The 25,161-nt window shown below is 41.6% G+C and overlaps 1 protein-coding gene across 1 annotated transcript in view; it reads left to right on the forward strand.

The window, feature by feature from the left end:
- NSRP1 (nuclear speckle splicing regulatory protein 1) overlaps positions 1 to 25,161 on the forward strand; it is a 43,503-nt gene that overhangs the window by 11,939 nt on the left and 6,403 nt on the right. Inside the window, exons 3-4 of the mRNA XM_018565485.1 lie at positions 19,220 to 19,276; positions 21,295 to 21,423. Of these exons, the coding sequence (XP_018420987.1) occupies positions 19,220 to 19,276; positions 21,295 to 21,423 (186 nt within the window). The remainder of the gene's footprint in view (positions 1 to 19,219; positions 19,277 to 21,294; positions 21,424 to 25,161) is intronic.

The following is a 25,161-nucleotide window of genomic DNA, read 5'->3' on the forward strand; positions in this document are numbered from 1 at the left end:
TGAGGGCCACATGCGGGGCCCAGAACAGGGGGGGGGGGGGGTTTGAGCCGGCCCTCCTGTATTGGGCCTGGGCCCCATCAGGTCAGGAGGGGAGCCCGGGGGCCAGAGAGGGAGCTCTTACCTTTTGCAGCAGCCAGGGGCATAGCTAGGTTTGCCACCTGTCCAGGGATTCAGCCACACAGTTCGGGTTTTGAGTCCTGTATGTGATGTGTCCGGGATCCAGGCCAGCTGCAACCGGACTCAAGATGTCACAATGTCAAGCGGACAGGGGCAACCACGGGGCCCTGGTATTCCAACTTGAGTGCGTGGTGGAGGCACGGGACACGGAGGATTTTGGAACTCGGGGAGCAAGGAGGTGCCTGAAACACAGGATGCAGAGAAGTCTTGAAGGGCACATGGGTTCTTCTTCAGGCAGATGTGTAGCTCTCTATCTCTCCTCACTCTGTCCCCTAGCTGTCTCTCCTCGCTCTCTCTCTCCTGGCTCTTTCTCTCCTGGCTGTCTCTTTCTCCTCGCTCTCTCTCCTGGCTTTCTACTCGCTCTCTACCGGCTGTCTCTCCTCGCTCTCTACTGGCTGTCTCTCTCCTCGCGCTCTCTCCCCCGGCTGTCTCTCCTCCTGTGGCCCCCATGGAAGAAGAAAATATGCCCAGTTGCCCCCAGGTCTTTTGAGTTTGAGAGCCTTGGGCTAGAGAGAATGCCGAATGAAGCTTGGCTGTGGCTTGTTTTCACAAAACACTTTTACAATAGAAAACAATGTGAGCAGGTTATTTTAGATGAACCAGAATTCACTGGTGTTTCTACTGTTCATAAATCGGTCATGAAAGTCTTGTCCTATGCAATGCTAGTTAAACCAGCAGTATGTATGCCTGTGTTATGCAAGCATGACTATTATACACAGGCTTTCACACTGTGGCAACAAAGACCTGTGGGATAATAATCACATTTCTGAGCCTATCTCCATTAAGGAAGCATTAGTTTAAATTGTATCAAATGCCAGTGCTTTAATCACTGCTAGATCAAGGAGACGTTCGATCCTCTGCCAGGTTTTTATTGCCGTGTGTTCTGCTTGGGGGAGATTCACCCTCATAATTTTTCTGGTGATCATTGCTAACATGAGAGATGGTGATGGGTGATCCAAAATTTTACAGTTGTCACCAGAGCAGGAATATAGAGAGTGAATCTTTCAGTGGGCACACATGTTCTAAGGTCTCCTTTCTTTGGAGAGATTTTCTATGACTTCCTTTTTTGGTTTTAATTCTTTATTTACAAAAAAATGGGAGCGCAAACAGACATGCAAAAAAGTCACAAAGCAAAGCTTTGTATAGGGGCATAGAGAATTTGTATATTTCGACCTATACCACTAAACATTCCTAATGCAAGACTGTGACCAATCCACACACATTTGACATCATACGTGGATACCCCCCCTTCAGGGTTTTGTTTTTAAATTGTAAAAGATATAATCACAGGGACAAACCAATAAAGAAAGCAGGTGAAAGAGCTAGGGGAAAAGAATGGCAAACAGCAGCAAAATAACTGATTTACTTCCTTATGTGTTTCTGAGACGTGAAGGGAAAACTCCCCAATTGGACACAGACTGAAAAACAAACTGACAGGGGTTTTAGGCTTAATTCACACAGGGGCAGTTGTCCGCACGTATTGGAGCGTACAAATACGCGTGGAACCGCTCTAAACATAAAAAAAATACACTTTAATGTGCATTGTTCAGACTTTTGCGGTACGAAACCGCACATCCCGCAAAATAGTACAAGTGCGATTTTTATGGTGGATTCCTCACGGTCCGCCTATAGTAATAGCCACCAACGTGCGGAATCCATGCGTATGTTAAAGTTTGCGTCTTTTAGTTCCGCGCGTTTTTCAATCTGCAAAACGCTACTGCTACGTGTGAATAGAGCCTAAACCTTTCCCTACTCTAGTTTGAGGGAATATTTTAAAGTAACTTAAATGATAAATGCATTTTTAGTACCCGTCCTGTTCCCTTTCCAAGGTTCAGACCCGACACCCTGAAAAATATCTGCACACATTCTGCAGCACAGGTTACCCTAAGCAGAATGGGGATGCTCCAGATACATCATGGGATCACTTGGTTTTCCTGGTCCTGTCCTGCTCCACTATAACATATTGAAAGGGAGGAGATGCCAATCATAGATTCAACATGTATAAATGTAAGAGCGGGACTGTGCTGTCATACAAAATGGCTGGAGTATTTGTAAAATCATGTTGGACACACGAAGCATACTAACATCTCCTGCTTAAAGTGTATCTAAACACAAACACCATTCGTTTTTTTGGTGGATGCATTCGTTTTCTATTTCCAGGCTTCTATTTTGACCTGGTGATCCTGCCAGTAACACACTTCCTGACCTAGACACACTCACAATACAGTTCCTATGAAGAAGCAGCGTTGTCAAAATCAAAAACAAGAAGTGTAGCAAACAGGAAAAACAAAAAAAAAAAACAGTGCACCTCTTTTGTGTAGACAAGAGAGGCACGCTGTTTTTGTGTTTCCTGCTTGCTAGATTCCCAGATACCCTGACTGTCAAAGTGCTGCCCACCTGTGAAAAGTCGCTATATTTGTAACCCTATGGAAGATGAACTTTGGCGCGAGTGATATTTATTTACTATTTAAAACACGAAGTGTGTTAGAACTACAAGAAACCTACCCTCTCCTCATCTCTATAACATAGACTCCTCTCTTCAGGGAAGCCTATCCCACCTCAACCTAACCACTGAACTATCACTTTCTCAAACAATTCATCCCCACACAGCTACCTCCTCATGTATCACTTCCCCCTCCCTTTTAGATTGTAAGCCCTCAGGGACAGGGAGGGCCCTCCTCACCATCTTGTCCTGAATTGTAATGTCTTCCTTATATTATAAAGTGCTGCGCAAACTGTTGCCGCTATATAAATCCTGTATAATAATAATAACATAGATGCTCTGTAGTTCAATAGTGAATCCGCCAGGGCTGATAACAGCTGACAATGCTGAATTTATTTTAGCATTGTCAGCTCACTATATGAGCTCACTGGATTTCAAGAAGGCTCAGTCAGGTATTTTCTTGCACCTATCAAACAGATATAACAAAAATTCTTTCAGTTATATATTTAGCAGACCAAAAGGAAGCAAATAAGAGACATTTATTTGTTAGTGTTTACATACACTTCAATGCAAGTTGCTGAAACAGCGTGCACACACTGCGTCTGCTCACCAGCGGATAGCATGACTTTTATAGAAATTCCTTATTAAAATGGGTAAAGCCTAGGGATAAAATGGAAGGTAATAAGACCTCCTGCTCCCATTGCCTTTAACTGATTAAATGCTTGATGCTATCTTATTTTTTTTTAATGTTTGCTTACTTAATATCAAATTTTTTTATTAGGCGAGTTTTAATTCCAGGAGTTTCGATGATAAGAGGCAGCATACAGGGAGACATTCATTTCCTGAGGCTTATCAGCGTGAAGAGCATCTCTGTTTCAGGCCGTGTATTTATAACAAAGCTCTAATAAAGTCCAGCCCGGGGACTTCTCACATTGTACAGTGATCACCCAGCTGATATATTGCCCATGTTTTTCCCAGGAACAAGCACTATTATTCTGCTTTGCAACCAGTTCTTGTTTCGTGTCTTGTTCGGGTGCTTCTGTGAGTCTAATAATGTTTTTTTAAGACCAAACTCAGAGAGCATTTGTTAATTAAAAAATAAAATAAATGGTTATTAAAGGAGAACTATGGGGTCAGGGGTTTTCCCCATAGTTCTCCTTAGGGTAACGGGAGGACACAAACTAGCGTCCTCCCGTCACCCTAAGCTCAGTATACCGCGAGCTACAGCTCGCGGTATACTGAGACGCCGGAGCACTTACCTCATAGTTCTCCTTTTAAAAGCTTTTTGCACACCTTACACAATCATGCATCATTAATGTAAATGATATGAATTCTTTTAAACATTAACATGATTGCCCACCCCTCTCCCTTCCTATTACATATATAGTTCTAACGTAAAGACTTCAGATCAGCGGGCAGCTTTATCCATCAGCCACAATGTATATCGGCTCAGGCGGCTTTTCCATCCTCTCCAATGAGCTCACAGGCCGCAGTGTACTGCACAGTCACAACCTTTTCTCCATTGACCCTAATGAAGACATTGACTAGTTGCAGACTACAGACTGTTGATGAGGTTTGTAATGGGCACTATATATGCAATAGGGAGGGAAAAAGAGCCCCCCTTCATCCAGAGGTTTTTGTATACCCTGCTGCTCAGCGGGAGTATCTCTGTACTGACTCTTTCAGACTTGAATCATTCTTTCCTTTTTTTTGTTGTACTCCACAGGTTGTTGGCATGAAGGTCACATTAGCAGAAATGAACAATCAGGCCTCATTCACACTTGCCAATTGCTTTTTTATGCAGAGATTTGTCTGCAAAATCTGTCAGTGTAGATGCTTTGTTTATGCTTCAAGATGCATAAAATTAAGCAGGTACACACGATATGACTGTTTACAAGCATCTGTCCTTTGTCCACTGGAGTAGCCAATGAGATTTCTGCAAATAAACATGTCTTGCGTTTGCACATGTGTACATGCATTTACAAGCGTTTTGGTGCATTTAGAACAGGGGTAGCCAAACTCCGGACCTCCAGCTGTGGTGGAACTACAAATCCCATGAGGCATTGCAAGATTCTCAGTCACAGATGTAACTTCCGGAGAGAACTGCATCATGGGAGTTGTAGTTTCACCACAGCTGGAGGGCCGCAATTTGGTTACCCCTGATTTAGAAGTTCAAATCAATTCCTGGACCCACCTGACTTCTATTTTTTTTTTAAACGCAGATAAAAGCATCTAAACACAAGGTGTGAATAGATCCAGTGGAAACCATTACATCTGATCCTACCTAGTGTGAATGTAGCCTTAAGGTGCCCCCACACCTTACGATTATCATACAATAATCGTGGGAAATCCCGCGATCGTACGATTATCGCAAGGTGTGTGGAAGACGTGCGAAACGGTCGCACAACTTTTGTCTTACGAATATGTTTGAAAACCAGCCGAGAATCGTACGATTTTCGGCTTGTTTTTGGCATGCTCGTAAGATAATTGCTGCACGGCCGGTGTGCGCAAGAGCACACTGCCCGTTCAACATTGCGGTCATCGGAAGCCCGCCCCCCAGCGGGGCGGGCTTGCGATTGTCGCTAGTACGGGCTGCCTGTCCAAGATGGGCAGATCGTACTTTTTTTTTTTAATGACCTTACAACCATCGCAAGACAAAAGTCTTGCGATGGTTGTAATGTCTATGGGCACCTTTTAAACACTAATGGTTTACCAGATCCACACATGTGTTCCAGACTGCAGTGCTTTCTACTTTTTTCCCCCCTCTATTACTACAATGTCCTTAAACACCTTTTGAAATACCTCCCTGATGCTGAAGAGTAGGGATGTCCCGATGCCACTTTTTCAGGCCCAAGTACAAGTACTTCCCCTCATGTACTTGCTGATACCAATTACCGATACTTTTTCTTAAAGGGACAGGTGACATTTAAAAAAAAACAATACAGACTAATGATTTTAGGCAAATTTCTTTATGATTATGAAGAACTTTCATTTAAGACTGTTTTAGAACAATAAAACATTTGCATTTGCTTTCACACAGCTACAGCGAAACTACAAATCCGATCATGCATCTGCCTCTGGGATCATTTAACCTATTCATGTTAGCAGGGGAGAATTGTAACTCTATTACCGCAGTGTACTGGAAGTGTGTACTATGGATCATTTAACCTGGTACACACTTCCAGTACACTGCAGTAATAGAGCTACAATTCTCCCCTGCTAACATGAAGTGTTTGTGTTTTGTGGTACAAGTCAGAATGATGAACTAATTTTGCAGAATTGCAGGGCAGGCAGCTGCACTACAATTACCTATCTGTCCTTCAAGCAAGGACATTTTCTCTAGTGCCAGGAAATGTACTATAGAACCATCTACAGGAAACAGGGCAGGATCAACAATTCACTTCTCAAATGTGCAAACTGTTGTTTCAAGGAAAAGATTTGAATCAAGATAGTAGAAACATTTAGCTGTCTGCAGTGTTTTTCAGTTAGGTGGACCACACCAATACAAGTAGTAATGCGGAGAAGTGCGGGTGTAGAGAGTAGAGTTGAGTTAAGTGAAAGTTTTTTTTTGGTAGCTGAGAAATGAAGCACTGCCTAGGAGACCTAGGAAATGCATTCCAGGTGCCCGGGGCTAGTGGTGTTACTGCCTGCACCTTTTGCATGTTAAAATCCTGATATGATTATTCACAGATGAAAGTCTTTCAGTTTAATTTTTCACCCACATCAGCAACTGATGCCAACAAGCATCTTATCCTTTTGTTAATAGCATGATCTTAGTTCCCAGCAGAGTCAAGAAAAGTAAAATCTTCACATAAACAGAATAGAAGTTGGAAACTCCACTATCATTCAAGGTACTTGTTTCTGTGTCCACTATTAGAAGTTTACATTAAAACTTGTTCAGACAGAAACCCAGGTAACCCAGAAGTAGGAGCATTTAACTGCAACAAATACTTTCACATTAAGTGAAAATAGAAATAAAAAATAAAATAACCTTAAATATAAGCTTGATTGACGAGAAGAAATCAATCAACTTGCATAGTTCCAGCTTTGTTATTTCATATACAGAATCAGGCCCTCACTAACCTGTTCAATGGAGGTGCCGAATGCTTTTTTTCCTTTCATGTGAGGAGGACGTCGGCGGCGCTGAGCGGAGGAGCGTCGCGTCACTGCTGTGGGCGGAGCTCCAGGTGGAGTCCTCTGGGCAGGCTGAGCGGAGGAGCGTCACGTCACGTCACTGCTGTGGGCGGAGCTCGAGGTCAAGTCATCTAGGCAGTTGCCGGCCACCTACATTATGACCCCACCTGGAGCTCCGCTTACAGCAGTGACGCGACGCTCCTCCGCTCAGCCTGCCCAGAGGGGGGAAGGTAACGTAAGAAAAGAAAAAAAACCACACAGCGCACGCTTCGGCGATATGCATCCGGGCATTTAGACAAGTACAAGTACTTGCCAAAATGCCCTGTATCGGTCCCGATTCCGATGATAGCATCGGTATCGGGACATCCCTACTGAAGAGCATACAGTGTGTTAACATAGCAGGAGGTCTGCACCTGATTGCTCTTGCTGCATGCTCTAGGAAACCAGACAAGCAACTTTCCATTGCGGGGTGCTTCACTTTTTAGTTAAACATCAGCTTGAAGTAAAATCAATCTTTAATTTTTCATAAATACATGCATATACAGACACGCTTACATGCACATACATAGGTTGGACTGGATGGGCCTTGGTATTTATTCAACCTCACCTATTATGTTTCTAGAAGTGCTGGTTAAGTGTCCTTTTGAGGAGCTTTCCCCTACAGAGATGTGGGCAGAATTATACATTCTAGAAAGGTTTGAACCCTAACCCAGTCTGTCCAAACAAGACAATGTTTTTACCTAGAGTTGCTCCTTGAATTAACAAAAGAACTGGTCCAATGGATTAGCTAAAATTCACGTATATCTATGTGTAAATCCTGGTGGATTGTTTTTTCTCGTCTCTTTTTGGTTTTGCTTTATAGAAAGCATGATTGTTTTACTGAAATTATAATTTCAATAAAAACGTATTTTTGCTGAAATTATATTAGGTAATGTTGCTGGATTATTTGAAAATATTGCTTACCTTATATACTCGAGTATAAGCCGAGATTTTCAGCCTATTTTTTTTGCTGAAAAGTGCCCCCCTCGACTTATACTCGAGTCAGCGTCATTACTTGCCTCGCCGACGTTCATGGCAGGGGTTCCAGAGTCACGGTTCTTGCAGAACAGAATTCTACATTTCTACAAAGTTCCACTTTAAAGCAGTGATTCAACTTTACATTTTGCTAGACCCTAAAACTGTTTTCTCTCTTGTTACTTACATAGTTAGGTGTGAAAAAGACACAAGTCCATCGAGTTCAACCTTACTGTTGTCCTGCTATAAGCTTATAGAACATGTAGGCACATCCTAGTATGGGTATGATATATTTGTTCGGTGTTTAGAAATGTCTTCTATGGCTATATTGCATGAACCAAGGGCCATTCTTGGCAGGTAACTAGAAGCCTACAACAAAGTAAATAACTAATAGAATGTTATTTGGGAAACAAATAGTAATAATGTCTATATCATGTATCTTCAGGCATGCCATATGTTGCTTCTGCTGCAAAAAATGAATGTTTAAAGTTGAACTCTTATTTTGGGTATAGCGGGAAAGAATTGGAACCTCTGCCAGTTATTTTTTATTGTTCCTGTTGGAGGGATTCACCCTTATTTCCTGTACTGGTTACCATTGTCACAAAGACTGAAAGGAGGGGGATGAATCTTAACTTTTACGGCTGTATCTGTAGCAGTAATAGTGAGGAGATCTTCTGGTGGGGATACCTGTCCCAGAGTCTGAATGTGAAGGAAAATCACAAATTCCCGAGTTATCTTTAGTACAGGAATAGAGGGGAAGACTTTCAATGGGTACATTGTTCTGGAGACAGCTGTCCAAGACCACATTTCTTTCCTATCACTTCCTGTTGTGTCTGAAGGCAAGGAAGTGAGGGAAAATGTATCTCATAAACCTGCACATAGCTTAAGTTTGAATTGCAACCAGTCTGTTGTATGGCTTATGGTATCCCCTTCAAGGTCCATCAATTGCAACATAAGTTTCATCTTTGGTTGGAAAGTGCTACGTCTACTTGAGCTAGGGGGTGGAATATTTACTTTCACATCACTGGCACTGATGATGTGATATGTGATATTCCTAGTGCTTCCGTGTATGGGGGTAACACTTGACATTTTCTCCTTCTATCCACGACGCAGCACTCAGTGCCTGAGTTGCCAGTCGCCAAAACTGAGTTGTGTCCAGTAAGGGAAGAAGGGAGCCCTTGGCTTGTTTGTTTGATTTTTTTTGTTAAGGAACCTTCTAAATGCTCCTTTAAGCTGGAGCTGTCCCCCGCAGTGCTCTTTTTTTTTGCCGCAGGTAATTCACTCTTTCGGTGTAAAATGATTGCAAGCGTCACTCAACCTGGAAGGCTGAGCACACAGTATGATTGCGTCAGGGACCCAACCATTCATGTGGTGTTACAATGGCTCCCTGCATTCAACCTGCAATGGTGCACAGAGCGGCATTACATGATGGCCCAGAAGAAAGGGGTAAGTATAAAAAACAAAATAGCAAAAATATTGCTGTGGTGGGGTGAAAGGGGACTTCAGGTTTGGAGGGGGGAGCTCTGGGGTTGGAGATTAAGTAGAAAAAAAGTCTTTGTCAAACCTTAATTGATTTTTGTAAACAGGATTGCAGAGCAAAGCATTTGTCTTTTCTGTTTTCATTTTTAACATATTTATTTTCCTTATCTGCAATACTCCTCCTTACTAAAGCTAGATGTTTATTTGCCGATCTGGTGTATCCAAGTAGTAAAAAACAATATTTCCTTTCCTGTACAAAAGCTATACAAACAAACATGAGGTCATGCCATACAGAATTATATAAAACAACCTCCATGACAGACCTAGATTCACAGTTTGTATGGAAATAATCTTGCAACACATTCTATAAAATCTGGTTACATGTCATTTGTTAAAAAAAAAAAAGCAACTTACCTGTGGTTCTTATTGTGTGCTGTTTTTGTTCTGGAGTTTGTAATTAACATCTTTTACTTTAATTTTGTTTTATATGTCACGAGTTTGTTAGTGTACAGTTTTATTTTTAGCTCTTTTATTAGCATAAAGTTAGCCATAAACAATCTGGCAAATAAATATATTTCAGACTTGTTCAGCGTCCGGCGCCTCTGCTCCCACACCGCTCAGCCTCCTATCACAGTCTGGCAGAGGGGTGTGGAGGCGGAGACAGGCCTGTCGCGCCTGTCTCTGCCCTGTCCCTCCCGCGCTGTCACAGGAGGCTGAGCTCTCCTCCTTACACCGCTCGCTCAGCCTCCTGTGACAGCGTTTCAGAGAGGAGAGCGGGTACAAACACTCAGCGTTTAGTGATCGCTGAGTGTTTATAGATGATTTAGGACGTGGTATGTTTACTATATCCTCAATTATGAATGAATGAGAAGTGCTCTACATCAGTGCTCCCCAACCTTTTTATCGCCGCGGACCGGTCAATGTTTGATAATCTTACCGCGGCCCGCTGAGGGGGGGACGTTGATTGTTTATATTTTAGATTGGAATCACCTGTCCCGATAAATCCATATTTCAAGTAGGACTCATGGTATTGTCTGTTAAAAGTTACATGTTTCTTTGATGTTGAAGGCCCTTCTTCTGTCTCTTCACTGGGTCTTTTCTTTTTCCCAAGGAAACTTTCTAACGACGTCTGTTTCGTACTCATTGTTGCTAATTTGGGGGTAAATTTGAGCAAACACAATATACACGTACACCAAGCACTGTTAAACATGAGAAAGTACCGGTGAACAGAGAGAAGAGCGATACACACCTTCTCTTTACCAAAGCTACAACGCCACTGGCGCTTGCAGCCGCTCAGCTCCAGACGTCACCTAAAACCGCCCCGATATCATGATATTTTGCGCATGCGCGGTATTGGTGCGGCTTTAGGTGACGTCTCTCAGCTCCCGGTTAAACTCTCGTCCTGGAAAGTCGGACAAACCCGAGAGAAATACACCACAGTAAATAAAATGGAAATAATTTAATGTTCCTTGGGCGGCCCGGTACCATTTGATCCACGGACCGGTACCGGTCCGCGGGCCCGGGGGTTGGGGACCACTGCTCTACATCACCTCCTGTTCATTCATAATTGTAGTTATAGTAAACATACTCTGTCCTCATGTTATCAATGAACAGGAACACTCATAGAGGATTCCTGTTCATTGATAACGGGATACAGAAAAAGAGAGAGGGGACTTTGTGTCCTCAATCTCTTTTTCTATTTTAAAAGGTAAATATCAGGGGTCTGTTCAGACACCTAATATTTCCCCAAAGCCCCTAAAAGTAAAGTAAAAAAAAAACCATATTTAATTTTAAAAAAATTGATAAATCTAAAAATAGAAATTAAATATTTTAAAAAATAAATTTCGGTTTCGGCCTGACAATTTGTTCTGTTTTCGGTTTTGAAATGTCCATTTCGGTGCACCTCTATATGCAATCATACATTGTGAAATGCTAACTAAATTACCACATACTACTATCTGTGGCAGTGGTTTAGTGTTCATGCCAATATTTTAAATCAATTGTAGTTTTTTGTTGTTGTTTTCTATCATGGTACATTTTAAAGTCGTTTTTTTAAGCACTCCAGCAGCATTTGCCCCTTTCCTCAGCAGTATGCTAAAGACTGCTGTGCTCTGTGTGAAGGGAGCCTGTCATCTTGGGAGTTCTGATCTTGGGAGATTGTTGGGATGATGTTGAGGTGCTAATAAAGTAAAAGAATTCTTACACACCCTGACTACAAAAAAACTACAATTAGGCTTTATATAGGAAAGAAAAGCTTTAAAACCTTAATCCTGAGTCTGATTAAGGGGACCCTGCGTGGCCCAGAAAGCTCTTGTAACCGAGACACAGCATATGTCAATAAATTAATACATGATGCAGTCATTGATTTGGTGTGCTGGTGACATTCTTCAAATAAAGACAGTGTGGGGAACATCTCAGGGAGATTTGGGCTTCTCTACGTTTCCCATATCTATCCAGAAGGAGGATAAAGGCAGCCCTGCCTAGGAGCAGTGGGCAGAAGCCAGGGATAAGAAAACTATACCAGAGAATTTAAGAATGAACAACACCGTATGTGCAGGGGTGTGGAAATTTTTGAAAAAACTACTTGTCCAAGGGCTAAAGCGGGGGTCAAATCTACTTGTCCTTCATGACAATCTACTTGTCCCAATAAACGCCCATTGCGCCGCACATGTTGCATATCGCCGGGAACGTCGCAGTGAGAGCAATAGTTCTAGGGCCATCAATCACTGATAACACTAAACTGATGAGCGGTAAAAGCTTTTAAAGTGTCGCCTATGGCCAATTTTGGGTATGGTAGTTTTCTGCAATTTCGCGGGTGCGCGCAATTTTAAAGCTTGACATGTTTGGTGTCTATTTACCCGACGTGACCCCGTCTTTTATATTTTACCAAAAAACTGGTTAATAATAAATGTTTCCTAACATAATGTAAAAAAAACTTTTTTTTTTCAAAATTTTCTGTAATTTTTCCTAATTATAATAAAAAATAAAAACCCCAGTGGTGATTAAATACCACCGAAATAACGCCCTATCTGTCCCCAAAAAATGGTATAAAATTAATTTCAGTACAGCGTTGCATGACGGAATAAACGTCAGTCAAAGTATCGCAGCGCTGAACACTGAAAAATGGCCTGGCCAGGAAGGGGGTCTAAACACCTGGTCTTGAAGTGGTTAAACTACTCGCCCGGCGCCCGAAACTGCCTGTCCCGGGCTTCGGGCAATAGGAATTCCACACCCCTGATGTGTATCACGTACAATCGGCAACGATTATAGGACTGTTCACTAAAGGGTGAATCGTTTGGAGAAGGCGAGAGAAGTGGACAATCTCGGAAAACATATCTGAACTGGAAAGTGAGCTGAATTGGAGAACATTTCCAAATCAGACATGCTGTCCTAAATTGTTAACTTCTCCCGCCTTCTCCGAACCTTTCACCCTTTTGTGAGTAACCCTGTTAATGTTGCTGATTGTACCTTGTACACATACAATGTTACTCATGCTTAAAGTGGACATTCACCCATTTCACTAAAAATCACATCTTGATGCAGCTCTGCATGCTGATATGAAATCATCTTACGTTGGGTTGCCCCACTGCAAGGTTTAATATCATTTTTAACTGGAATTTTTCTTTAAAGATGTGGGTAAATTTCCTCTTTAATTGCTGAGCTCTTATAATGTACAAAAACCCTTAATACATGTAAAAGAGGGGAAAAAAACAAAAATATGAAAATGATCTCAAACATTAAGGTAAACGGCACAATAATATAATATGGGCTCAATGAAAATATGCCATAATATTGCTTCATAGGGAAGCCACTCATTGAAGCCTTACACTTCCCTGTTTTTACTAGTGTTTAATTACTATAGGTCACGTATGTCAGTGTTTCCCCGAAAATAAGACCTATGCCGAAAATAAGACCTAGTGCTATTTTTGGGAATTGGTTAAATATAAGACCTACACCGAAAATAAGACCCAGTTGTGACCATTCCCAGGACTGGTAGTGGCATAAGGGGCAACTTGAAGAGCCGCGGGAGGGGCAGGACAGACTCAGCGGTGCCCACTAAGCCAGTGCTAGAGGAAGCGAGGCGGCACAGGAGGGAGCAGAGCCGCATAAGCCGATGCCTCCTCTATAATGCCAGCTCCTGTCACAGGCGGAGTGATACTAAATGCACTCCGCCTGTGAGGAATCGATAGTGAAAGCGTGCTTCGCTCATTCTGGCAAGCGATTGGTTAGCAAATTGGTCTTGGAAAGGTATGGCACCCCTGATTGCCCTGATCACCCTATTTTTGTACATGAATACATGTAGACTGTTGTACATGAATAAGTGTGGATTGTTGTACATTAAATAAAATATATAAGACCTACCCCGAAAATAAGACCTAGTGTTTTTTTGAGCCAAAAAAATATAAGACAGTGTCCTATTTTCGGGGAAACACGGTAGTAGCAGCTCACGTAATGTCAGTGTATATAGTAGCAGCTGATAAATGATGGGTAGGTCCATATGTAAATACACACTGTGCCTATATCATCTGTCTCATTGGACGTTTGGCTATATCAGCTGCTAGTGAGTGACATTCCTGTTGTATGTTACGCTCATTGCGTGTAAGTAACAAGAATTAATGACAAGTGTGAAATGCACATTTACTGGATTTAGACATTTATTTAAACCTCCCCACAGTATGATTACAAAGAGAACCTGTCTTGAGGCAAACATTAAGGGTGAAAATATTGTTACCTTGAAAAATAGACTGAAATGCACGCTTTGTACCCAGAAAGAAAGGCCTTTGTGAGGACTGACAAAGAAGGCTTACTTGTTGCCGGGCTATTGGACCTTTTAATAAAAGACCTGTTGATAAGTGAGAATAATATAAAAGGTGCAGGAAATTGTAATCTATCAATGCCTGCAAGACAACAGGAAATTGTTACTATAAACCATTGACATTGTGGCGTTTGCATTGCCGACACTTTCTTTAAATGTACTGACACTCACGGCAAAAAAGAGGCAGGTGGATTATTTTAACATGTTATAATATAGCGGAAACAAAGGCACTGTTCAGCTACAGAAATCTATCATATGTGAAGAGGAAGTATACAGGGAAAGAAATAATAAAGCCAAAATGTAAGTTGGTAATATGAGATATTGCATTTGCTACAGAAATGCAAAAAGCCTACAAAAGGTCTTCCTGGTATTATTGGTTATTTTGTAAGTTAGAAGTACTGAAAGACTGGGCATATAATCCCAGTGGTCTTTTCATTTTAGATCATTAGAAAGGTCCTTAAATGATCCTTGATAGGTTGCAGGTAAATATGTACTGCATATATCCATTAGGGAGGAGGCCTTTGGGCACCGGATCTGTTTTGGTGCCAGCCTCTCACTGCTGCTTTGATTTTGTGGCGCAGAGGGATCATTCTGTTCCGATTCTGGTGCAGGGTAGTCCCATAGTTTCGGCAGTGACAAAATAAGTAGTTCGAATTTTTAATTTGTTGGAATTTAGCATAGTGTTATGTTAAGGCGAGGTTTAGTGTTCTAGAATACAGCAACTGTGAACATTCACATTTTAATTAAATTGCTATTAATGTCAAAAGGTATTTCAGCTATTTCAAATGCTGGTTAAATCGGTTACAATGAATGCTGCTCTTGATGTTTAAAAGTTTGTTTCCTGCAGAATCAACTGGTCCCCTGAGCACTGGCTCTGATATCCTGTTGTAGGCTGGCTCCTTTCCCTTGCAGGGTCCTATGGAGCCACACTTGTGTGTGCTAGTAAGCTGTGGGTGTCCACAAACACATGCACAGCCAGCCACTCTCCAGCTCCCTGCTACCTTCTCCAAGCTAGTTGCTGGAGACTTCTTTGTCCTTTGTGATCTTGTTCTGGACAGGAAGTTCAGGAATGCTAAGATGAGAGAGTTGGAACTGTTTGGAAACAATGTCTGTAGGGGCTTGTGCAGAATTTTGAAAAATTACATAGCGGGGTAATGTATAGTTGTTCTGGATTATTTTTTGAAAAAAAACGTTTGAGAGTTTAATACTCCTTTTAGATCTGTTGGCAAGTATGACATGCAAAACCTAGCATGAGCCTACCTGTACATAGCAATGCGTTTAAGATATTCTCCCAGTCCAGTTTCCAGATCTAATTACATGAAAAAACAGCTCTGCTCTAACACTGTAAAAATGTGTGTTGGCAATGACCATTCTTGATCAGCTGGTCACTGTGAAAATGTGGACAGCATGGTGGCATAGTGATTTGCTTTCTCCCTTACTGCAGTGAATTCTGGGTTCATCTTCTACCAGGCACGTGGCCTTCATGGCGTTTGTATTCTCTTTGTTTGCCCGGTTTCTACTGGTAACTTGTTTCCATCTAAAAGCACAATGGTAGGTTTGTTGGAATCAACCAAAATCAGCTTTAAGGCCTCATACACACGGGTGTCTGGGGATTCCTGCTGCAGGAACCTGTGGATTCATGTGGCAGAAATCCCAACTGTGCTTGTTTCGATACGGCTGATGTGCCAATTCAAGGTAATGACAGGGTGACAGCGGCCACATCTGTCCATGACTGTCCGCATGTAATTGTACACGGGACAATTACCTACCCACTGGGAGAGAGGCTTTTCTCGGGATGCAAGCTCTTTGTTTCCCGGGGCAAACATTTCTCCCATACTGCAGGTAATTGTACCATGTATGATTACATGCAGACAGTCACAGACAGATGCAGCCGCTGTTACCTTGTCATTAACTTGAATGGGCACATTCAAGTTAATGGCAGGGTCACATAGCAGTAATGTTAGGGAGTGGGGTCGTCTTTTAATTTGAAATTTTTCCCTCACCTTTTATCCTTGTGAAAAGACAAGGAATGGGATAAATAGGGCTTATTGGGACAGGAAGGCCTGAACCCTCTTTACTTCCTGTCACACCCTGTCACTGGGACAGGAAGTGAGAAGGAGCACGGACTGCAATAAAAACATTACTTAAGTACTGACCCTTTTAAACTCCTTCCCAAACAAAACCATTCTTGCTGAAATTGGTCTTTAAAGGAGAACTATGGGGCCCGTGCTTTTCCCCATAGTTCTCCCCAGGGTCACGGGAGGACACAAACTAATGTCCTCCCGTGACTCAAAGCTCAGTAGCTCGCGGTATACCGAGACCGCCGCAGCCTGGACGGATCACGACATTACTGTCGAGATCCACCCAGTTGCGTGATTGACAGCTGGCTCTGCCTATCTAGAGGTAGAGCCAGCTGCACCCGCCCCCTCCCCGTCCGTTCCGCCAGTCAGCACTTTAGGATCTGACAGGGGAGGGGGGGGGGGAATCCCTGCAGGGAGTTGTGAGTGACAGTCACTGCTCTCTGCAGGGAAATGATCGAGGAGTGAGCGAGCGACGGTATGTGTTTGCTCAGTTCCCGATCTATTGAGCCCACGTGTGACAGTTTCATTGTCACACGTCGGCTCGAACTATGAGGCTGAGTGATTTTCACTCACCTCATAGTTCTCCTTTAAACTGACCAAGGGCCACAAAAGAAACGGAGACTCTTGATATCGCTCTGGATATACGTGTTCACCATCATGTAAGCATGCAGACAATTGTGCAAACCTCCTTCGCAGTTTAGGTGTGATTAACATGGTCTGAGTCAGTTAAAAAATATACAGATACACAAGAGGGGAAAATACTGGAGAAGGCTGGCCTCCCAACCCTCCCTGTATGACGGGACTGTGCTGAGCCTGACGTACATATTGGCAGATTCTCTGCATTTTTGGCAACATTGCCCTTTGTTTAGCTTCATCCGTAGTTTTATTTAAAAATGAGCCGTGCCTGGTACTTCAAGCCTTATCAGACAAGTTTACACTGCCGATTTAATCCTTTTCAAGTGTCTTACACCTTTTTAGTTTTTAGGTTTTTTTTGCTTACAGTTTGAATTCAGTTTTAAAGGAGTTGTAAAGTCCCAGCCTATGCTATTCTGTTATAACTTCAGCATTGTAATAGGAATACATACTAGAGTTGTTGATAATGCAACCAAAGATCACTTGAAAAAAAATCCCTTTTATATAGAGTGCTGCCTTCTGTCCATCACTTTCAGCGACTTCCTGGATTCCCAGAGTGCTTTGCATCTCTTTCCCTGCTGCTTGATGGAGCCCATGATGCATTGCTTCCAGCAAGCAATGATAATGTTACATTGTTCAGGCGTTAAGTTGTAGCTCAGAAGGCAGACTCTGAGAGTTGTGAGCAAGAAAGTACATATTTACAGGGCTTCAATAAGTAAGTTTACAAACGTTTTAACCCGGTGATAATTCCACCCGCTTTAGTCTAGCCTAATTGATATGATTATTAGGAGTGGGGTAGAACTTACGGAAATTAATTATAGAAATACAGATTCAGTTTTTGACCATAGATACCTTTTTAAGTGCGTGTTTGAAACAAATCAGAAAATTAAAGTATATCTAAACCCAAGAACAAAATGTAATCTATTGCAGCATTCCGGTCCTTAAATCTACTGGCTGCATAATTTTTCTTTTTTCAGGCTAAGTACATTTTCTGCAAGTACATACAAATACCTGTTGATCCTCTTTGTGTACGGAAGGGATACCTCAAACAGTGTTATCGGCCTTCCCTGTTCATTTCTGTTCTGGACTGCAGAACATCTCACCCCTGTGTTGTGAAGATGGGGGGGCCGAGGTAAGGTAGCGATGCTGCTCCTTCATAGATTGCAGAGAGCATTGTCACCCTAGAACAGGAAACGTGTCACTGGCAATATAAAGTAATCTGAACTAAGAAAACTAATGCAGCTACATCTGAGGACTGTTAAGTTGCAATATAATATTTTGTTCTTCTTGGGTTTAAATGCACTTTAACCCCTTTTTCGGTTGTATTTAAGTTAGTGACACTAAACTCAGGAGTGAAATCTTAGAAATGCATTAAAATACCGTAATGGACTACAATCTCACGTTTAGTTTACTAATTTGTATTTAGATTGTAGTCCATCACAGGAGCGGTGGCTACTTTACAACACACACAGGGACCATGGGGAACAAAAGTAGCCACCCTCCAGAAGGAAGGACAATGGCAGCACCAATTCAGAGATGATTTGAGGATCTACAGCCGAGTAATACACAAATAAGACACATTGTTGTTAATAGTTAAGGTACTTGAATGCATTTTTAAGCTTTAACTCCTGAGTTTTGTGTCACTTTAAATTGGTTGAGATAAAATGTCTTGAAAACATGTTGGAACCTTAGTGGATACACAGTATTACTGAGGCACATGTGAATGTTAGCCTTTCTTTGTTTGATGTTCCCCACCAAACCCATTTATCTAATCCCACTGTAGGGTCTAGTTTAGGTAGAAGTTAATTAACCTACCGAGTATGCTTTTAGCTCTGTATGCATGAATGCTAACCTATAGCCCAGTTTTAATAGGCTTTATGCCAAAAGGTCATAAAATGATCAGCTTTTGGTTTTATGAGAAGCTTACCTCCTAGATTATTTAATCTGCTTTATATTTTCAGGAGACTGTTGTGTTTGTTTTTATTATTATATTTTTTTACATATTTAAGTCTTTCTACTTCATTGTTTGTCAAAAAAAGGCTGATTTTAAATAATGTCATTATTTGACTTGCTCTTGTGAGGTTTTGCATGTTCGGTTCAGCTGTGTGTATGTTAGAGAACAGTGATGACAGGTCATGTGTAGTAATATAAGTTCATCACTTGTTATTGGTGTAAAGCAACTGGTGTCGAATGAAGGAAAAACAATGCCCTTGTGTCTCTGCATTCTAAAAGGCCCCTCTGATGGAGAATGGATCATGACAGCCATATACAGATGCTGGTTCTTTGCTCCCATGGAAAAGCACACTTTTGGAATCTTACAGATCACTTATTGCCACTAATATAATACATTTTAAAATGGATCAGTATGATGTATCTTATGTATACAGCCAATATGTAACTTGGTGATTATATTAATGGTATGATGTTCTATTTTATTTTCAGACTTCGGTTGGGCAGAGTCTACAGAAGGAGGCCTTGAAGAAGAGAGGAATGAAGCAGGTACTGTGTAAAATGCAAACTGTTTTGCTGGAAGGGAATGTGCTCCACAAACTGGCATTTCAGAATTGAATTGCTAGCCGAGGGATGAATCGGTCATCAGCATTTTTATCTCAGGAGAATATCTGTAGCACCTCAATCATATATGAACATCACACAGTTAACCCCTAACTTTATAATAACATTCAGACTCTTGCTGGTTCTGCTAGCCTAATGACACCCATATAATGCCGTTTTAATATCTACCCTGGCAATTTGACAACAGTTGTCACCTTCAGCCTTGCAACTTGAACGATTAACACTTTAAGGCACCATAGTGATTAGATTATGTAATTGGGATAGGGTCTATTCACAAACTTTTACACCTCCCATGTTCTTGAACAATCAGCATTTGCCTTGATACAATCCACAGTGATCTGATTAAGGCTACTGAGTTACCTGTGTGTCTATAAGGAAAGAAGGAAGCTTCTTGGGTGAGTAGTGAAATGTATAAGGAGCTGCAGGGGCTGGCATTAAAGAGCATGGGCAAAGCACAGGTGCATTTTTTGTGATAATTTTTGCTACAGTTAAAGAGGAACTTTACCCTCATGTTTAAAATGACAACAAAGACACCTCTAGACATGTTTGGTAATGACAAACGTATTTATAGATAATTGCCGGCTTTTTACTCTTTGCATACCTTATTTTTATTTTCCTCCCATGGTGGCCATTTTCAATAAGGGCAGCTGAATCCATCTACCTTTACTTCCTAGAACTCTGGTACATGTAACTAGAACATGTGACCATGCACATTATCTCAGGGTAGGAAACAAATGCCTTTCCCTGAGAGCTTGCGAGATTTTGCAGTTTACAGATGAGATTTCCCAGTAATGCACGGTGATGTAGCCTTCCCAGGATGTATCTCTTAGGCATGGGCTACATCGCTAATGCCTAAGAAGACCATGAAGTGGAAAAACAATAATTGTGAGTAAAAGAAAAAAATATTTGACTAATATAATATAAGATGATTTCATATCATGATGCAGAGCTGCATGCTAATGTGATTTTTAGTGAAAGTGGTAAAAGCTCACTTTATGTTCACAAATGGCTCCACTCCAGCAATTTTAAGTCCGCAAGCTCCCGTGCTGGTGCCTACATTTTATCCCGAGCTTGTTCTGGTTAAGGGCTCCTTGACTATTTTAATTGGTTAGCTTCTTTCATCCCAAATTCATTCATCCCAAGTGCATTCATCCCAGCACTGAGGGATGCATACCCAGTTCAGTGTACATTCTAAAGAAGATTGTGAGCAGGCAGGTTAGTTTGTTTTAGTGCAGAGGATACATACTGTAGAATGGCTCTTCTGTAATAAAGATCATGCCTACCTGCAGTTTTTTTACTTTTTGGCTTTAGTTCTTCTTTAATCCTAATCCGAATGGCTAGCAACTACTGTAGTTGGCTATTAGTATGTAAAGGGAGAGAGGGGCTGATTTATTTATTTTTGTTTTTTTACTAAGACCTATACGTCTAGAAACTGCCGAAGTAGGGTGCATGTTTCCCATATGGCAGGTTAACTGAAAACCAAAAATCATGTAGCATAATTTTAGATTTGTGTTTGAAATTTGGGTGAAAGCCTTATTTAGTGTTATTTCCAGTACCACTGACCAGTATCCACTGCAGTAACAATACCAAGCATTCAGACTTTTTACCCAATAGTAGCTGGAAAGCTATGCTAAACATTGAGGGTTGAGCGTTTGTAGATATCTGATGTACATACATTATCCCTGTACAGAAGCTCATTAAGTAAACACTTAAAATTCTTTCTCTTGACTTTTGTGAAACATATGTCTTGCTTAACAAGTTAATAACATTTTTGTATACTCTTCTGGTAAATATACCTTATAAAACTGGCAGGCATGATGCCCCACCTGGGCTTTTACAGCGAGGGGGGCCTGGTAAGTTTGCCTTAATCACCCGGAGGTCATTGTAATAAAATGTGATAAATTGCAGAAATGTTCATGTTTATGTTTTTTTTTTTCTCCAAGACCAAGCTGGAGATCCAGAGAGCCCTGGAGGAGGATGCCTCTGTGTATGAATATGACAGTATATATGATGACATACAGAAGAAAAAAGAGGAAGATACAGCTCAACTGCTGTCAGGGCAAGATAGGAAGGTATGTGTACACTGTCCAGCACTTTCTCTAAAATGCCCGATGGTATAGTTCATGTTTTTTCTAAAGCTATGAGAAACTACATCATTCTGGATTAAATTTGTGGAGGCCAGTTTACAAATGACTGTCATTTTAAAGGAACCTGTCAGGATAGAAGTATGGGTACTACCATTGCTGCCTTGTTAAAGGCAGGCTCCAGGGCTGATAATCGTAGGCTTTCTTCACTACTTGGCGAGTCATTGACCTAGGACAAGCATAAGCATACTAGGTGTTCGGACCCCTGGAATGTGAATGTTTGTTAAGGGCAGAGATTCACTAAGGAAAGTCCTGTGTTAACAGGCTTTAGTTCACATCAGAGCTGCCGCTCTCCTCATACGAGTCAATAGGAAACTAAAAGCAGCTTGAAGTAGGTTGATAAGGAGGTCAACTGCATACCAGTTGGTCTAGCAACCAAATGGGACCGAGGTTTGGATAAGTATGTCTTTTTTTCTTTTACACCCTAAACTAAAACGACCACTTGACGCTGGCAGTGCGAGAGTAGCCTCACTGCAAGGGTTAGATTTTATTTGTCCCGGGGTACTTCTTTAATGAAAGCATGCCATTGAGGGAAGCATAGAGGCTGCCTTTTCTGACCTTTTTTTGAAAATGCTAGTTGCCTAGCTGTTGTGCCGATCCTTTTGCTATAATACTCACAGATTGACAGATTGAACACATGCTCAGAATCTGAGTTATTTCCTTGACTTTTCTGATCTGCATATTTGTTTCCCTCCTCTGGTAGTTGACAGCAGGCAGTGGGTGGGTGCAATAGCCAGCCTGCTATTGGCTGTTGCAATTTGAAATAGCCAGCAGCAGGCTGGCTATTGCTCCCAGCCACTGCCTGCTGTGTTTACATTCAGCTGCCTTAGCAGGCTGCCGTCATTCTCCAGCTAAAGCTATTGAAGTGCAAAGGTAACACTAGGGATCTAATAGACCCCTAATGTCACCTTAAAGAGAACCTGTCATCTCCAATGTGCTATAACATAGGGGGCTTGTGACCCCCCTCCCCCCATGTGATAACAATGAAGTTTAAGTTAAAAAAAATGTATTAAAATTAAAAATGCTCCCCCCCCCCCAAAAGAAAATATATATATAAAGGCCCCGCGAATGCACGCATACTAACAAACACAATTTGGGTGTACCTACATATGGAAACGACAATTGTGGTACACATGTCGGGTATTAATGCATGTGCCATTTAAAACTAACTGAAAATTACAACTGTTGAAAATAAAGCCTTGTTAGTTTAAAACAAAAACTAACTTTTTTTAGCTGGCTCCTAGATTCAAAGCCAATTTGTCAAACCCTAAACTACATAAAAGTGTATCTAGTGAGGGGAGAGGCAGCATAACGAGTAATTGGATACTCTTAGAAAGCAGAGGGCTATGACATGCAAGGAGGGAGGGGACTATGCTATAGAAACGACTGTTCTTGAAGTGTTTAATTTTTCCACATTGCTGGTGAGTAAACAGTCATTTTGGGAAAGAAAAATCACTGCAAGTAAGCATTTAAAATACTTGATATTTCTGTGTTTGACTGAAATTTTTTCGGTTGGTGACAGAGTCACTTTAAATATATTTTCGAAGACCTACTACTGTAGGAAGAGTTGGTTAGGACACTGTCAGTCAATGTCCAACAAACTGTTCAAACTTTGCAAAGGGTCAGGTGAATCCGTCCATGGCAGTAAATGATGCCTGGAATATTAACTGTCACAATTAACAATTTGAACAAAATACTTTGTAAATAAATCCCGGTTTTCTCGATAATACTGGTCTGTGCGCAAGCAAAGATGCTGAGGTCGGCAAATTTGACTTCTCGACAGAACACCGGTATCTGCGTTTAGTATCAGGGCATTTTCACGCGTATGAGTACTCGTGAAAATGCCTAGTTTTGGCAGTGGTGTATCCCTACTTAAAAATATAATGTATTGCTGGGACTTGTAGTCCTACATAGTTGGTGCTATTAATCCCCGCCGCACAGCCGCCCGTCCATGCTGCGGGTAGCAGAGCAGCACTGAAAAAGCAGCACGATCTCGGGGGGGGAGGGGGGCTCTTCTTCCTCGCTGCCCCCCCTCCACCCAACAGGCGGAACGCCAGGGCCTGGTCGCAATTACGATCGCTGCGACCCTGGTAGTTCCGCCAGTGCTATAGACCATTGTAGCGCAATTCTGGCCCTGGATTTGGGGAAATCCTTCCTCCCACTGGTCGGAAAGGTCCTTACAATGGATGCCAGTCTGTCAGACTGGGGAGGAGTCCTGAAATCTCTTTCGGTGCAAGGGACTTGGTCAGCAGAGGAAGCTTGTCTTTCGATCAACATTCTGGAGCTCACAGCAATTTGGTTATCCCTATTAACAATGGACTTTTTGACTGCTTGGTCATCCGACTAGGATTCAGTCTGTCAATGCCACTGCAGTGGCTTACATCAACCATCAGGGACCAAGAGAAGTGTGGAAAATTGGCAGGCAGACTTTCTCAGTGGACAACTTGTGGACTCAGGCGAGTGGTCTTTTCATTCATAGCTGTTTCAAGACCTCTGTCACGGGTGGGAAATGCAGCATATGGACCTTCTGACTTCCAGGTTCAACAACAAACTGACCAAGGAGGTGTATCCCTATTTTCGAATCCCTTGCTAGGGTGATCAGGGGAGAATGTAAAAAGTAGTTTTCTTACTCCGATGTTTCTTATGATAATATCTTATGGGATAATATGACTTTAACTGACTTCCAAACAATCCCAGATAATCAGTTTTGGGGGAGTAAGGACGTGGTGATATTGTCAGACATTGTTAGTGAGGGAGTACTTTGCTCAGTTGCAGTCGAAATTTGGTCTTTCTAGAATAGATTTTTTTATCATTACCTGCAGTTGCGCCATGCCATTAACTCTCAATTTGGGTTTCTAGGGTGTGGATTTCCAAGTATCTGTTCATAGGCATTTTTAAGTCGTAAGGGTCTGGTTTCTGTGTTATACTCTCGATTGTTGTCAGCTAAATTGGTGGGATCCCCTCTGTCAGTTAGATCTAAATGGCAGTATTGTATCCCTTCCTTATCAGATGAGGATTGGGAAGAAATCTGCTCCTCACATCTCAGTATCACCAGCTGTTAATAAAATTATTAAATTATTTGCTATTCATCAGGCCTATTTAACGCCCATGTAGCTCTGTTGGATGATAAATATTCCTATGTATCATTGATTGAGATGCACGCAACCAAGCAAGATTTTTTCCATATGATCTGGTCTTGCCGAGTTATCTCTGCTTATTTATAACCTGTTAAGTAATAGCTTTTAAATGGATGCAGTCGGGATCACAACTGTCTCATTGGACTGATCTGGTCAACCAAGTGATTCCTTATGAAAAGCTAATTTATGTCCACAGATATAGTCCGGACAAACATTGGAAAATTTGGGGTTTGTGGGAGGACTTTTCCTAGATATTAGATTCTTTTTTCAGGTGGTGTGGTGCTACCCACAGTGGTCCATTTTTCCCATATTTTATTTCCTAATATTGGGACACCTTTACAAGCACTGTTTTTAACCTGGGTTTTACCTATGCGTCAAGGGCAATTGTTTATTTTTTTTAAAAAGGTTTTCTTTTGCCAATATTTTCTGTAAAAATGATTTTATTTTTAATGTAATTTATAGACAAAAATATATGCAGAATTGAAAAAAGGTGTGTGTGTGTGTGTGTGTGTGTGTATATGTATATATA

The sequence above is a fragment of the Nanorana parkeri genome, unplaced genomic scaffold (assembly GCF_000935625.1).
Source record: "Nanorana parkeri isolate BGI_ZX_2015 unplaced genomic scaffold, ASM93562v1 scaffold851, whole genome shotgun sequence".
NCBI classification, from domain to species: Eukaryota; Metazoa; Chordata; class Amphibia; order Anura; family Dicroglossidae; genus Nanorana; species Nanorana parkeri.